Source organism: Tetrao urogallus, assembly GCF_951394365.1.
Source record: "Tetrao urogallus genome assembly, chromosome: 6".
NCBI lineage: Eukaryota > Metazoa > Chordata > Aves > Galliformes > Phasianidae > Tetrao > Tetrao urogallus.
Window position 1 is genome coordinate 48,909,796 of NC_136819.1, and position 17,406 is coordinate 48,927,201.

The window sequence follows — 17,406 nt, forward strand, 5'->3', positions numbered from 1 at the left end:
GCATCCACTTGCATTCTCCTGCAGGTAAAGACTGCTGCAGGGGAGGCAGCTTCTAGCCAGCAGGTGAAAGATATTCATAATTAAAAGTCTCTCTGCTGTATTTGTACAGGAGTTCTCAAGCTGTACTCTAGAAATTGCTCCTACAGGGCTTTGGAGGATTCGACAGTGGATGGTTTAAAAGGATGTGCAAATGCCTGGGTTAAACATTTAGCACATGCTCACGTGCACTTGCAGAGCTCAGTCTTGGTGGCAGTGGTAATGCAGTGTGGTAATCCCCAGTGGTAATGCAGTGTGAGGGCCCCAAGGTGAGTACAGTCTGTGAGGTATTTACTAGCAGCATCTCTTCAGAGAGGCTGAGAGGCTGATCTTGGCACATCCAAGCCTGTGACAAAACTGTCCTTTGGCAAAAATGCTGGGGAACAGGAAAATGCATTTTTTGAGGAAGGGCAGCAAGCTGCTATGGACTTGTGTCTTTCAGTAATATTTTCAGGATAGGATTTGTACTCGTCAGTGCAATACATAAAAAATTTAGAGCAAACAGGTTGCCTGGCACCCTTATTATGAAGAGAAAAATAATCAGTAGACTCCAGGAGGCCAAAAAATGTATCTCTAGCTTTTATAATACAGCTGATCTATTTCTCAGGTTTCACATCAAATTCTCTTGCTAGGGGGCTGAGACTCATCTGGATTATTAATATGAAGTTTCTAATAGTAAGAGAATTGTCATAATGAGTAATAATACATGTAAGTTAGCATGCATTATGGTAGAAAATATCTTCCTTGTAATCAGGATGTAGATATACACGCAAAGATAAATGATCAGCCCAGCAAAAATCTCTGCTAGTTTTCTAGGCAAACAATGTATTACAGCAGTCAAATAGAAATTCATTTGTTAAATAGAATTCAGAGCAGGTTGCTGTAGCTTCTGGAGGCTTGTGCTGACAAGAATCAAGATGGGTAGTTCATCTTCAGTTTGTATTCTTATTTGTCTAAGTTCCTGAATAATTCTAATGTGATTCAGATGTGTAAAGCAGTTAAATGTGATGCTCCACAGTCAGTGCGGTCTGTGAATCACCAGTAGGTTTAAAGTGAGCCTCAAACCTTTATAAGATTTGGTGTGTGAGATGTCCCTAGGATGGCTAGAGGCATGAAATGAATGTGCTATAAATAAACTATGCCAAAAGTTTCACTAGTGCACAGAGAGGAGAAGAAATGCTGATGAATGTCAAAATGATAACATTTGAATGCAGTGGGAAAGTCCTGCCTTACCGTTGTAGGGCTGGAGCAGAGGAAAATTGATTAACTCATCCAGCACAAGAGAGAAAAACGTGATTCTGACAGCACCATTAATTAGGAAAAATGTAGAGAGGTAATTGAAGTTATGCTATGTGCCTTTTCACCTTTGTTCTATGCTTCCAAGCAGCTGCAGCCTCCATGTCCACTCCACAAGTGCGGAGCTACAACAGAAGAAGACTCAGCAATTTTTGCAGGGTTTCCCTATGAGCTTGTGGAGAAATTCAGAACTGAATATTTCTAGTAATTCAGATCTGATCATCTCTCCTCCTTTTGGGTCTCTATTGTCTGGACAACAGGCAGCAAGTTCAGCAGTAAATCTAACCATAGTGTACAGCCTGAGGATGTGGCTCCCCAGGTTTGGCTGCTGTTTTCTTCCTTGTCCTTTGGATGTATCTCACTGTTGTGTTATTTGTTATCATACAGTGATTAGGATTGTATACTCCAAGATATTGAATGTAAACATCCATTTTTCTCTCTTGTGCTCCTGCTATATTTTTTTACATTTTTTCCTTCAAGGAGCACTTTTTGCGATATACAAAGCTGGGCAGCTCCTTGCAGTATGATACATCAAAACCTGCCCAGACAGCCTACAGTGACTTTAAAACTGATAATAAAAACAATTGTTGCTGTATGGAGTATGAAAGTGCTGCAGTATCTGTGTGGCAACTGAGAGCCTTAAGGGAATTATCCTAGATTTGTACAGTATAAATGCCATCAAAATGGAACAGCCAACAGCCTCAGATGTGCTACTGGGAAAGAGACTTTTCTTGTTGCTGTCTGCCAGCAGTACTGCACTCTTGGGGCTGCCTCAAGACCCTCACAAATTGGCCATCTGCAGAACAAAGTGCTTTGCCACTGCTCTGCAGTAAGTGGGGTGTCTCTGGAACGTCCTTCTCAGATGATGAGTGTTTCCTTCTGGCCTTGGTAACAGCTGCACCACTCCAACAAACTGCACAGCCCTACCTCCTTGAAGCCTCCCTCTTTTTATTTTTTTTTTCTAGGACAATCCATTTTTTGTAAAGACTGTGAAGTGATACTCAGTGTTAAAAGATTCAAAGCAATCCATTAGTATTGATGTTTAGCTCCTTTGGATGGCACTAACGGAAGAAGGTACAGATGTATCAAGGTTGTTTGTGACAGGAGAGGTGTTTTTTTTTTTTAATAGATCTCTTGTGTGGATTGATAAACAACTTTGGCTTACCAGCAAGTATGTATAAGCTGGAGAATGCTAACAAACATGATGCGTACAGTACAGTACCTGTAGAAACTTGAGGTGGGACCCAGCAACTCTCTAGTAATTTCTGACTCATAGACTCATTAAGGTTGGATAAGATCATTAAGATAATCTAGTTCAGTAGTATATGCTGACACATTTGCTCCACTAACGCATTGTTTCAGTGTGTAGGAGTTTTCTAGGAGAAACAACCAGGAAGAGAAAGGGATGGCCAACGGCAATGCATTTTCTACAGACACTGGAGAGCTGTCCAAATGCAATGCCATGCCCTCTGGCTCTGGGAGCTCTGGCTGAAAATCTGCCATATTCACTCTTGATCTTGGCAGAGATAACGTGAACTGTCTGAACTTCGACCAATATGTGAGGTACGCACGGGCCTGGGGCAAGGTACCATAGCGTAAGGACTGGCCTATGAATAGAGCATTTCAGATTTCATATCCAAAAGGATAAAAAGCTAAGGGTAAGAAAACATTTGATAAAGTGTGCAGATAAAGCAATATGCATAGCCTATGCAATTACAGTCAACAGACTATGTGTCAAGTACTGTATAACCAAATAATAGACAATCCACCCTTCATAGGCTTACAATATAAAAAGAAAAATTTTTTCTAACTAAATAACTTTAAATAAATGATGCACAAGAGTTGGGCAATAACTTTTTTGGTAGGGATTGAGAATTGTGTATTTTTATGAATTTGAAGTTAGGTTGTTTGAGTGGGAGCAATGTTTTCTCTCTGAACAAAACAGAAATGTAAAGCTCAAAACAGAATTGGCTTAGAAGTGAGAGACAAGTGGAATTATGAGGAGCTCAAGCAAGAAATCATGTTTAATTGGTGCTGTCTGGAGTGCCAAAAAGTGCATTTCATCTTCATCATCAATAGGTTTTGAAAGAAAAATAAAAGACCGTCTAAATCTATTTCAAATAGAATATGTGTTCAGCTTGCTTGCAAAGTGTGACTTCACTGGATTTGCTGTGTTTCCCCATCTTGGCTTCCTGGGCTCTGAGATCTCAGTAATGAGGTGTTTACTAATGCTTTTTTCATTCAGATCTTTTCTTCTTGAGTAACAAGTGCACTTCTGTTGAAGTAATTTAGTCTCTGGATTGTTTATCCGCACCAACACAAGTCAAATTGTTGTAGGCAGTCCTGGCAGTTCTAGCAAAAAAATTCCCATATCGCTATATGACACATTATCTTTTCTTTAAAGGGAGAGGGGCAAAAAAACAAAAATGAGAATGAAAGAAAATAGTCTGCAACTTTTTTCTTCGGGATTTTTTCATAATATACCCTAAGGACTGTGGGAACGTCTTATATGTTGTGAATGGTAAGTCTGACAGCATTTTTTTGATGTTCAGATTCAGTTCTGCATTTAACTTCTTGCAGTTTTAGGTCTCATCTTCCTCACCTTCAGACTATTGTGGATTCTGAAAGCACAGCTAAGTGAGCTTGAATCAGAAAACTATGATTCAGTTCTTGTGCTAAGTACAGGGTGGAGAAATTAAACTTTCATTTGTTATTTCCCAAGTTATAACATAAATACCATAAATTAGACCAAGATCCTTACCGTCATCTAATATTAAATAGCTCCTGCCTACTTGTTCCCATCTCACCAGGTCAGTGGCAAAGTAAGGTCCTCATAGTGAGGGGCCACTTGCTGTCTGCTTGTCCAGTGCATGGCTTCCTCATTGTGCTGTGTTACACAGCTGGTGCCCAGACTGAGAGGCTTTCTACTTTAGGAGCTGAATTAAGTGAGGGCTTCAGTGGGAACCTGCTGAAATTCATAACACATATGTGCTGAAAATACTTTTATTCCTCCTAATCTGGTTTAGAATGTCACATATATAGAACTGGAATGGGAACGGATGTTGACTGGGTTTGATATTACAACTTTAATTAATCTGAGACTTGCTGCTGTTTCACTTCTAAATCACAGAGCTGTCATTGCTCAGCTCTGTATAATAAATATTGCTGTGGCTCTGCAGCTCATGTGTGTATCTGCTCTGATTCATAAATTACAAAGGAAAAGTCTAGATGGGTGGATAAATTTAAATACGAATTCATTAGAGCTGACTTCAAAAATAAGAATTTCTCTGAAGAATCTTAGTTAGAATATTAGTGCATATATGTCTGTGCTGAGCATGCTGCTGAGAAGGTATTTAACTCCCATCAGGGATCTTTTCCAGCAATTGCATTTTGTATCTGCAGTTTTGCCCTTTTCAGATAAAGACATTCTCTGTACTCTGGGTTGTAATAATTGTCTGCAGAAATGCTCTCTCCTCTTGGAGGCCAGAGGGACATTGTAACTCCTCACAGAAGTAGGATGGGGGTCCATATGCATCCTGGAGAAGTTCGTATCTAGCAGAACGTAGAGTGCACTTCTCTGCAAGGTTGGTGAAGCAGAAACTCATGGAAGAGAAATCTCAGGATGCTCCAAACAGCAACTTTCCAAAGCCTGTATGGCAGTACAAAGTTAAGCCCTTCATGGTGATGACTGGTGCCTTAAACACCAAGCTGGTGCTCAAGCAGATCTGGTGCGATAAAATTTCAGCTGCTTGTGCATTTAAAACTCAACATCTTTGTATTTCCAATAGTAAAGTCTGGCATGAAAATGATTAGTAGCTATCCACTAGGGACAGCATACGTACACTTAACTAGTTTGTGAAGGATTATAGTATATGGCTCATATTTAGGCAAATTCTCATGGCAAATAATGGGTCTACAGATAATGAAATATCCTCTCAAGAAGGGTAAGATTGATCCTCAGTTGAAGGGCAGCCACTGCACAATTATCAAATCTTTAATTGCATGAAAAATTAAGTTATTCTTTTTAGCTTCAGCTGGACAAAAAAACTGTAACTAAGAACAGCTTTTCCAATGTAGTCATGGAAAATACAAAGAGAAAACAACAGTAGAGGAATGAGTGGCATGGTATTAAGAATGATGAAATTGCTAAAGTTGTTTAATAACAATGAGACTTTTTAAAAAAGTTATGGAAGAAAAACTGAGACAACAATGAATTTCTCCTGATAACATTGATATAACACCATGTAAACAGGATCATGCCAAGATTTAATCTAAGCAGATCATCCTGCCTAGCTCATGGTCACCAGGAGTTAGTGCTTATGTTGAAAACTGGTAGATCCTGGGCACATTTGAAAGTACCTTAGCCCTTTCCTAAAAATTGACTTAGAATTTTAAGGTTGAAAATTAAACTGTGATAGGTGACTGTCACAGCTATTCAAGCTACGGCAGGGGAGATTCAGGCTGGACATTAGGAAGTATTACTTTCCAGATAGGGTGGTCAGGCACTGGAATGGACTGCCAAGGGAGGTGGTGGAGTCACCGAGCCTGAGGGTGTTCAAGGAAAGGCTGGATGTTGTGTTGAGGGACATGGTTTAGTGGGAGCTATTGGGAATAGGTGAACAGTTGGACTGGATGATCTTTTAGGTCTTTTCCAACCTTGGTGATTCTATGATTCTATGACTCACAGGTGCAGAAAATTTGGTACTAAGGCACTTCAGATCTGTTGACTGTAAGAGGGATACTGGAGTCTGACAAACCTGCAATTGAAACCATATAAAGCTTGAAAACACACAAATTGAAGTGAGTATTGCTGAAAATAGTTTCTCAATCCTGCCAGGATTGAGAAGAATGAAAGAAGGAGAATAAAAACAGATTCCACACGACTCAAGTCTATCATAAGCAAACCCAATGCTCTTTAGGATCATCCAGCATGCTTCTGTGCAAGTGCTGAAAAACTATCTTAGTCACAAAAGGGAAGTATAGGAGAAATCCTTTCTTTTCAATGCACTGATTTTCAGGAAACAAGGTTCTACTCTAGAAACATGGCCAGACTCACTCTTCATCAAAATGCAAACTTGCATTTTGGCCATGTGAAAATAAATTTTATTTTGGTGAGAAAATTTCTGTCCAACTACCTGTTGTTATTGAGAATATCAGCCCTGGGAAAAAAGATCCAGTCACTCTGATCTGCATATTTCTCTTCTTTCTTTCTTTGTTCACTGGGTTTGAATCCAATGTTTGACCCAGCTCAGTGTTCATATTAAAACACTCCAGTTGTAGAAAACTGAAAAGGATGCTTCTTGAAAAGAATTTAAATGAATTAGAGATCTGAATGGAGTGTCTTCCAAAGAAAAATGACTGGACTACACCTACACAATTTAAGCAGTATTTAAGGAGAGATATCATAATGGTCTGTAAGAATTACAAGGTTGTAAATGTGAGTGGGGAAGAATAATTCTATAAGAAAGTCCAAAGGATGTAAATTAGTACATTAAAATTAAAGAAGAAGAAATCAATTTTAGCAGCTGTATAATCATGTCCCGTGACAGATTTTTGAGTGGAAATTCTTTTTAATTAAAAGTGCTGGAAGGGGAAAAGATTAACATGATACATTTTCTAGTTTGGGAGTAGAATTTAGAAACTGTTGAATTGAAAACTACGTATTTTGGGGTTTGCCATGATTTAAACATTAAAAATGCAGCTATTTATAGGGTTCTAAAAAGTTTAAAAGGAAGAGATATTTGTGATTCACATTTATTGAGAATTTGATTCATTTTAACCTTAATTTGGAGTGAGAAAAATATTCTCACATCTTAAAAAATGCATTTGCGCCTTGTGATTTCATAACACTTATATAACATTGTTTCCTAGTGAACTGTACCCTATTTCCCTCTTTTGAATTCTTATCTGTTTTTGTGATGTGATTTGCTATTCCTCACTCTGATCTTTCAACCTCTGTTGTGTTTCTGTGAGCAGTGTCCTGTGTCGTGTACTCTTTGGTATCACATTGCTGTCATTAAAATGATGTTTCATATCTTCTGCTTCACTGCACTGTTGAGTAGTTGCCACTTATTTTCCTCACCTTCTCTGCTTTTACTCATGGCAAATGTAATAATTGAACAAAGAAAAAATCCTGTTCTGGATAACTACAAGCCCTGCATATAGAATTTGAATGCTTTGTCATCACTGTTAAAAGTGAGGTTTTGATGTAACATGGAGATACTTTAGCAGTTTTATAATGCTTGAGAGAAAATCAGACTTTTATATCCTTTGGACAAGCTATTTTGAGGCAAATTCTCATCCGCAGGAATCGGGGATTTTTCTTTTCTTTAAATGAAGATCAGTTGTTTTGTTTTTTTTGGAGTTACAGTCAGAGCAGTATCGAGTTCATCAGACTAGACTTGCTTAAATGAGAAATGGAAGTAAGGTGTTCTGAGAACAATGTTTTGGATGTTGCTTTTCATCATAAAAGTCCTATAGAATGTAAGTTCTTTGAAAACACTGCTTTAATCATGTCCATTCCACTTGGAAGAAAGTACAAGTCCTTCTGAACAAGACATAATTGATTTGCTCTCCCATCTCTTCTGTTCTTAACCAGAGTTAGGCTCCTAAATCTTCAGTGATTTTTAAATCCATGCTTGAGATTTTGTCTGGTGCTAGAAGAGCCATTCTAAAGCCACAGGGAACCATGTGAGGGAAGAACTTTGTTTGGAGAGAACACATACAGAAATCCAAGTAGCCAGTCTTAAATATCTCTGACTATATATTCCTGTAATCGGCTCCATGACAGGATTTTTGAATGACTCGCTCTCAATGTGAAAATTGAAAGTAGGCATAGAATTAAAGCATTCCATACAGGAAATTGAAATTGCTTGTGAAATGCTTTGTACCTTCCTAGCCTCCCACCTCTGGTCTCTGTAGTTGTCTCAAGAAATCAAAGCAGAATGTACCAAAATAAAGACAGAATCCTTTAATATAATCTTTGAAAATTTCTTGGGTAGAGAAAAAAAAAAACAACACAAAATTAACCATTTTCAAACCAGTAAATCTGAGAAAAATTATTTCATTTTTTATTTTTTTCTCTTGTGTTCATAGAAAATATGCAAGCTGACTTTTTTTGTCAGTTGTTCTGATTTAAAGGAGTTTTTAAAATAATCAGTGCATTAAAGTTGGGTAACTAGCTATTTTGATCCCTTCGATTGAAATTCATTCCAGGGTTGCAGATTGTTCTGTACTGTAAAAATGTTAAAGGGTTTTAGGCTATTTTATAAGAAAAACTCTGTACTAATTGGCTGAAAAGTCTGCTTTGAATTTGCATATTAATCCACATAATCTGAGAAAGAGAATGAAGTGAAGCGTAGAAACAGGCTTTGAAACTGCAACAGAAGATAGCATAACAGCATATTAAATAATCAGATCTGTAATACCTAGAAAAAGTTTTGTACATTTAACAAAATAGCAGTTTAATATCAGATGATGAATTATATTATAGGAAGGATCAGTCTGATAGTGTGATTCTGTTCATAAATATCAGGATTTATTTTTCCATAGCTTATATATTTTTAAGGTGAGATAAAAGTTAATTTTCACCCTTGCGTACAGATCCTTATATTCATTGACCAAAGAAATGAATATCTTGCCTTAGACTGCCTAAATTTTAGGAACCTGAGTGAGTCAACATTGAATGTTTTGAAGGGGAGGTAGCAGATTCTCTGGATCTTCATTTTCTATTTAGTGCAGGTCAGATTCTACCGTAGAAATAGTTGGTATTTGGGAAATAATATGGTGCTCTATATATTTTTCCCTATTGATTTCAGTGGCTTTATGTGTGGTGCAACCTGCCCCAAGCTGTGTGAGGGCATAAAAGAGCAAGGTGCATAATAGCTTTCTTACAGAAATAAGCCTGACTTCAACCTTCTGTTGTGGCTTACCAGTGTGATATTATTAACTACCATTGTTCTCCTCAGCAGTGGTACAGGTCTCTGAGGAACTGTAAGAACTTAGTGCCTGATCTTCCAAATAGCACAGAATGTACTTGCGTGTATAAATAGTGGTCACGTTTTTATGTTACTCATGAAGAACGTGAAGTAACTGTATGTGAAACAGTGGGAAATATTGATGCCAAATGAATTGAAACTCCGTCTTCGTGAGTTAAGACTTTTATGTAAAATTGAGCAGTTTTAGTGTCCTGGTTCATAGTAACTTGACAAGTGGCAATATTCAGAGAATTGGTAGAGAACAGAGGGTTTTTTTTTTTCCTAATATATAATGAATGATAACATCATTTTAGCTTTATAGGTACTAGATTTTCAGATTTCCACAGTGATTTTACTGATTTACTACCACATATTGCACTATGTAAGATCCTTCTCCACACCAGTACCTGTCAGAGTCAATATTTCAAGTACAGGATACATGTTTAATGAATATGACTTATAGGAATGATTTAGCATTTACTGCTGTATTCTGCCTCTTACCAGGCAGCTGCACTGAAGCCATAAAAGAAGTCCACAGGATTTTTCCTTCCCTCTTTCTGTTTTTCTTTCCTCTTTTATTCTCTCCCTTCTGTGACTGCTTAAGTTGTACGCTCCCTAGTGATGGAATGATGAGGAACAGGAAACTGTGGAGGGAACACAAAAACTACAGGTAGAAGTATGGCTTCTCAGTGTTGAGGTTGAAATTGCTAATGGGCTGCAGAAGGTCAGACTTTACTTAAATCTTAGAAAAATGTCTGTGTTTGAAATATGTATGAAAAAGGACAATTGTGGAAAATAACAGTTCTAAAGACCTGAAGAGTTGTGCCAACTACATACATAATATAGGAGGAGGTTTAGTCACAACTTTTGTCACAACTTTTACACAGTTTTCAAGTTTCTTTAGAATATGGAGAGCCTTTCCCAGTGAATTTAAAGCTATTGACAACTGGTTTGTTTTGTTTACCTTCCAAGGCTGATGAGAAGCAGTCCTTACAATTCCAGGAGCTAAAGGCTGAGAACCACTGCTCTGTGGTTTAGAAAGATCCTTTGGAGAGCAACGTAAGTAGGAGCTTTTTTCATCAACGTTTACTGGACTGTTAATATCCAGAACACACTGTTGTCCAGGGTATGTTTTAACAAAGGATAAAGAACCCAACAAAATATCTCCACTGGTGTCTTTTATTAAGTAATGCAAAATACAGTATTAATTATGACACTGCATGCATTTTAGACAATATAAATGCAAGCCTACAGAAAACGTGACAAAGAAACCCTCAATTACTTTTGAGGTAGTATACAAGGAAAAATAGGAAAGCAGAAACACAGTGGATTAAAAGAACAAAATATTGGTATCACTTTGTGCATACATTAGTCACTCATAAATACATTTGTATGAAATAATTTAAGATACAATTCCATTCTTTTTAAAAAATATACTTTTTCAAATTCACCATTCTTTTCAGTTTTGCTTTTTTTTTTTCACATGAAGTTTATGGTATTTTATCAGGTGGATTGATTTCTTTTTTTTTTTTTTCACTTCCATCATCATGATTTTACCCTTTTCCTCCAGGAGTTTAGGCACAGATGGCCTCATGCACAAAAATAAATAAGAAACTTGCTTGAAGGGAAAAGAATTCTGCTCAAATATCTTAGGATAGTCTAATAAATACCATTTTGTTTATAAAAATATTTCAGGTTTATAAAAGAGGGGAGGGAACGGTCTCCCATGTGGAAAGGATGTTAAGTGAAAAGTGCTGTATAACATTTTTGGAGAGATTTCATTTCAAACATATAGTACCATTATGAATATATATTTTATAATCCATTTCTTAAACCTTACGCTCACAAGAAGTATCAAACGTGTTTTGCTTTCCTTTGCTTGTGGTCTTATTGCAGTTCTGGAAGATGCCTAATTCAGAAGGGTTCCATATAGTTGTGCTTTTGTAAGGCTGTCCTTCCGGCTCAAACCAGTACTCCCAGTCCGCTGAAACTGCTGCTGTTTGCTGTGAATACTCGAATGGCTTCCTTGCTCCATGGAAGACTGGTGGATTTCTGAAGCCTCTATCGAACTGTGATTGAGGGACTCTGCAGAGCTGTTGGGGCTCACGTCCACATATTCTCTTTTCAACACCGGGCTATTTTCGATGTTTTTGCTACTGCATAACTGGACAGTGATCCTTTCATTTTTTTGGTCTCTTAATTCTTTTGTTTTGTAAGTGGGCAGCTTGTCCTGTTTACAGCTAGTGCTGATGTCAATGTTCAGGCCACTGTCTGTTCTCAGGAAGCAAGAATCCACAAGCCTGCTTTGGCAGATATCATCTCCCTCTGAGCAGCTATCTGCTTTGTAACTAGCATAGATGGGACTTGTTCGACTGTCTCCTGTTTTCATAGGGCTGCTGTAATACTGCTCTGAAAAGCTGCAGGGTGATAGCCTGCCAGTGTTCCTGTAAGAGTATGCACCAATGTCCTCCACACTCAACTGCCTCCATCGCCCAGGTAAGTCTTCTTCTGAAAGGTTGGTGCTCCTGCACTCATTCCTCATTTTTTGATTTGCTAAAGCCTGCTGTGGTGTTATGGCTGAGAAATGAAAAGGTTCGTTTGCATAAGGAGGCAGAGTCCGAGTAAACGTGGGGGAGTTCTCATTGTCATCAGCAAGCTCCATGTGCTGTGCAGGTTTTGACTTGGCAAACCTTGGGCTTCCCTGATGCTCGTAACCTGCAGGTGACTTTCTTTCGAACAGTTCATCTCGGTTGCTCATGTAGATTGCTTGCTGGGAGGCTGTCATTGTGTTGGCTTGGGCGTTCTCCTTCTCTTCAGATGTGACGCTGAAGCTAGAATAGGAGCTGGAGGTTGGCAAAGAGGTAATGTACTCTGGGAAGGCTTCGTGAGAGAAGCTGGAATGGAAGCCATCTTCTTCAACAGTACTGTCTGTAGAGTTCTGGGACCGCAGGAACCCCACGTCTTTCACTTGTGTGTCCACACTCGGTCTCCTCTCCCTCCTCCTCTCCTCGGGGCAGTACAGAGCGGTGTCGCTGCAGTAGATGTCTGACTTGTACTGAGGCCTCTGCCCGAGTTTTCCAGCAGAGTCCTGAAAATTGAGATCCCTTGTAGAGGGGCTTGACAAGTGTGAAGACAAGCTGTTTGGATCTGGTTTCTCCAGTACTTTGGCGATGACACAGGTGGGTATGGTATCAGCATAAGATGTGCGGCACAAGGGGACAGAAAGGCTGCACCCATGTTTTTCCAGATGGATGCTGACTCTTTCCTGAAAGTCAGATGGCAACTGTAACATAAAGAGATAGCAGAGGGGATAGGAGAAAAGGATGCATATCAGTACTGGTATCTGTTTGGGTTTATGCAGCATTGACATATGAGTGCAGTTTATGATATTATGTAGCTCACCAGATATGGTTCTTTGACTAATGTGAAGGCCACAGTCTCTGTGCATTTCTGAAAACAAATGTAATCAGATGAATTTCATTTATTTACTTAGCATTTAGAAGTGTTTATCTGCTTCTCTTATGAAACTGAGATGATTCCTTCCAAATTAATTCTAGCTGGATCAAAACAATCTAAACAACATAGTAAACAACCACCTTAAAAAGGCATGTAGGGAATTAGAGCCTACAGCAACACTTTCCAGACAGTCTGTCAATGTGTGTGATTTGAAGATGGGGTGTGGAGCTCTCTGCTGAGATGACGAAAAAAGAAGAGATTATATATATTTTGTTCTTATGGCCTTCTTTGTGCTCCTCTTGCCTCCAGCCCACTGCCAAATTGGCTCCTGCCCTTCGGTGTCACATTTTATAAGTGATGTTATTTGAAGAGATAAGAAAGTTGGTTTCACTGAAAGCAATGGTACTTCTTGCTATGACAAGAGTGTTTCTGTGCTGGGAAAAGAAGCAAATGAACAGCTACCTTGTCCCAGCAATTGGACCACTACTTGTCAGATCGACAAACCTTATAAACCTCCTCTGCCAGAGCTGCTGTTGGCTTCTTTTTGGGTTTCTTACTACACCAGCTAAAATAAGAGCTATGACCCAAAGATGCACTATGACTCCTTTGGCGAATGACTCAAAATTATTCAACAAATCTGCTGTGCATCAAAGACTGACCATTTCTGAGGAAATGTTCTGGGACAGAACACTTTGTAGTGATTTGAGATACACTTTTGTATCTCAAAAAACCCAGCAGGTAAATCCTACACAGCCAAGCATTGTACAGGCTGTGTACAATAATAATGTAATATTTAAATTATAAATATTTAAATGTAATACAGGCATATATATACACATACATACATATATATATATACTTGGCCTTGCTCATTTAAAATCTCCACCGCTGATCCTTCATAAAGAGTGCTGCACAACAGCTGACACAGTTCTTCTTGCTGAATGTCCACGGAGCTCATGTTTGGGCTAAGTTTGTATCTGGGTTAGTAACTTTTTGGGTTAGCTACTTCAATATCTATATTGGTTTATGCTACTTAAGAAAATAGCCCCTGAATTGTTGATTGGAATCTTCTCAGATCTAACCTTTTCTTTTATGTAGAAATCAAGTTTCTCTTTACCAAATAACCAGGGGTTACACTTTTAGCCACAACTTTCAAACACACTCCTTAACTTTGTTTCTTTAGAGGAGACAGCCCTAAAAATATTGAGATGGTTGCCCTCTGCGCATCTCTTTAGGCAAGAAGAATTCAAGTTGTCTACCACTTCTAGTGATCTCACATTGTATAAGGTATGGGGTTTCTATTTTAACTAAATGCTTGAAGATATTTTAATGCCCCAAATTCAGTGTATTCGGAATATGATATATTGTGAAATGACATTCTTGTTACTGCGGAGTAGGATGAGTGTTTTTTTCTATGATATATTGGATTAATCATTATGTTGATAATTAGCTCATACATCTTCCACTGGAAATAAAGAGTATAAGATTGCCAATCTGCTGGCAAACAGAAATATTAGTCATAGTAAGTACAGATGCAAAAAAGATTGAATAAACAGTAAATAAATAAGGCTGCTGTAAATAGCCATGAAAGCGAGGAGAAGAAATATAGTTCATTTAATGTGAAATTGCTGTACATGGCAGCTAATATTTAGTTTCCTTTAACACAACTATTTGGTCTATTTTGTATACATTATTTATATTTGGAAAATTATTAAAATAAATAATATTTTTCTTACTGCAGTGGAAGCTGGAAATACAAAAACTATATTGCTGTCATTAATATTTTGTTCAGTAGTTCAGGTTTCTTGGTAACATGCAACACTTTTTGTGGCAATATTTGTGCTTGTGAGGAATTTATTGACTGTGACAATGTTTACACTCAGTATATTGATAAATACTCTGAGTTGAGAGTGAAGACTGCCCATTTCATTAAGTGTATAATAGTCTGTGAAATTGTGGGGAGATTCCAGTTTGTGATGGCTCTCTGTGAGAGAGCTGCTAAATACCTTTGTGATCCTAATTCTTTCTAACAGGTAGGAGGCTTTTGGTATGAGTAATGTAATGATGACTCCTAGATATGAAATGTTAAATGAAGTCAGCCATTAGGAAAAAGAATGGGATCGGAATATTGGTAAATTTGGAAGCTTTGCTTCAGATAGAGGACATCATTGTCCATGTGATGAAAGAATGTTGATCAGTCCTTGTCAGATTTGTCTAGTTATTCAGTCTAGTGGCTTAGAAATGGCCGACATTTGGTTTTGCATTATTCTGTCACAGAATTGCACAAAAGGGGCCGTTCTTGGGGATGAGTTACCTGATGAGAGTGATCAAGGGAAGGTTTTTCCTCTGTGACCTTCAACAAACCAATATACATGAGGAAGGTGTTATTGCTTTGAGGAGGATCCTGCATCTCCAAAGACTGCCTTGTTGATTGACACATTTGCCTCCCCTTTAAGGAGTCTCTTTCTCATGTCAGTTTCCTTGGAAGTCAAGAATATTGATTAAAGTTTATACCTTGGAATTCAATTAGCAGTGCTATGGTTGCTTTAGAAAAGATGTTTGCCAGTCTGTTTTAAGATTCAGGTTTAGAATTAACTGGACTGGAAAATAACTTGACGAAGAAAATTGATTGTATCCTATTATGTCCCCACTCCTTCCACAAACCCCAATATTTTGCAGCCTAGATTTCTCACCACTTTGGTTTTGTGAAAGCCTTTACTATTTAACACGTTCAGCAGAGAAGCATTGTATTGGATAGCAGAGAGTATCTTCAAGTTCCATTACTGACTGATTTTGTCAGCACCTCCCCAGCTACACAGAATAGCAGCAGGTGCACAAAACCCCCAGGGCTGCTTAAAGGGTGAAAAAAAAAAAAAAAAAAGAGAAATAAATCAAAGCCTAAGGGGCAAACAAATTCTGGAAGTGATAAAACAGCCACTTTTCCATACAATATTTATTTCTTCAAATATTCATCAGGTTTAGTCACATTACCTCAGAAAGTTTATGTGCCCTCTCGTAATTCTTGCTGCACTGGAGCAATTGAGCAGCCAAATTGCAGTCCTTCCTATAGAGCTCCTGGAGAAACACACACACACACACAAAATAGGAAAAAAAAAAAAGAAAAAAAATAGCCTTTTTTTTTTTTTTTTTTTTTTTTTCAAGTTTGCAAACTTGTGGCTTTCACCCATGCCTGATAAATGTTTCAGAGTTGGACTCTGGGGAAGTTTGGAGCATACTTCAACTTCTAAACACATTAAGATTCTGTATTTCTTGTGTGATGTTGAGAAGTTTGTTTCTTTGCTCTGTGAGGGTTGATAAATTACCAAAAATTAAACACTGTAGCTATGCAGCAGTTACCTGCATTTCAGAAGATGAATGCTTACCATTAGGATCTTGGCTTTGTACTTTTAACATGCATGGAACTACGAGGGTGAAAATAAACATAATATTTTAAGCAGAAAGAAAATTGAAGAGCAGATGATTTTTACTGAGTGTTATGCAGATCAGCACTGAGATACTACTTTAGAAAAACTGCTGAAAAAGTCTTAAGAGACTGTGGGAGAAATTCATATTCATACATACTGCTTTTTTGTTTTTTTTGGTTTTTTTTTGTTTTAAATATCCTTTGTCTCCTCATGAAATTTTCTTGCTGGTTCTTGGCTCTCCACTTATCTTCTAGAATATGACTTAAATTTCACTACAAACATACTGTGCTACAGAACATTATTTTTTTATTGGGTCAGAAACTATCGTGAGAATTTCAGAAAGAGAAAAAGAGAATTTAAACATGATGCTCGAACTAATTTGTATTGAATGGTTCCCACAGCCTGTTTAATGGGAAAATTCTGTACAGAGATGTGCCCTCAGCTCATTTTTCATGTTAATTTAGTTTAAGATATATGATTGTAACTGCATCCTTCAACCATTATCTTTGGGTCCTTGTAGGTAAGAATTAAATGTTGCTTTTGCTCAAGGTGCCATTAAAAGCTAAGCTGACTTCCAAATCGACTTCATGTGTGGCAATTAGACAAACGAAAAAACATTGACCACTTCGGCCGCTATTATTAATCTGTGAAAACAAGAAGAGATTTGTAAGGGAAAAATGTTGAATATTGAAATTATTTGAGTTTCTTCTGCTGCTAATCTTATATCGACACATGCAGAGTTTTACCGTTCCACTTGTTTCTGTAAAAACTGATAGGTTTCTGTTAAAAGGAAAAGTGGAAATTCCCTCTGTTTAAAGGTATTCTGTAATAAGGTGTTCAACAAGGTGTTGCTGGGAGTCCATGAGGCATGTGGCCAGTAAAAGTACTTTATCTGTGATCATTAGTTGATTATACCTTTTTCTTTAAGGGTCCTTAGATACTTTTATATAGGTGTCTGTGCATCTGTGTCTGTGTGAGCTCTGTACATGATGTTTTCTGCCTTAAATTTACAGAGGAGATAGATTTCATTTATGTAAGTCTTACATTTCATGTTGGTACACGCTATCTTTATTCCTGAAAACAGATGCAAATACTAGGAATCCAAGAATTTAATTTGGAAGCAAAATCTGTTGCATGTGTGCTTGGTTCTGATGTGTTACAGGCACATTAAGCACATACAGTTTTGCTGTACAATGTATAGCATAGACAAGTCCTCC

General features: G+C 37.8%; 1 protein-coding gene across 1 annotated transcript in view; it reads right to left on the reverse strand.

The window, feature by feature from the left end:
* Positions 1 to 11,217: 11,217 nt before the first annotated feature.
* Positions 11,218 to 17,406, reverse strand: part of BEGAIN (brain enriched guanylate kinase associated) — a gene marked incomplete at both ends in the record, with an annotated part of 133,938 nt that continues 127,749 nt past the window's right edge. Inside the window, 2 exons of the mRNA XM_079537903.1 lie at positions 11,218 to 12,591; positions 15,756 to 15,839. Of these exons, the coding sequence (XP_079394029.1) occupies positions 11,218 to 12,591; positions 15,756 to 15,839 (1,458 nt within the window). The remainder of the gene's footprint in view (positions 12,592 to 15,755; positions 15,840 to 17,406) is intronic.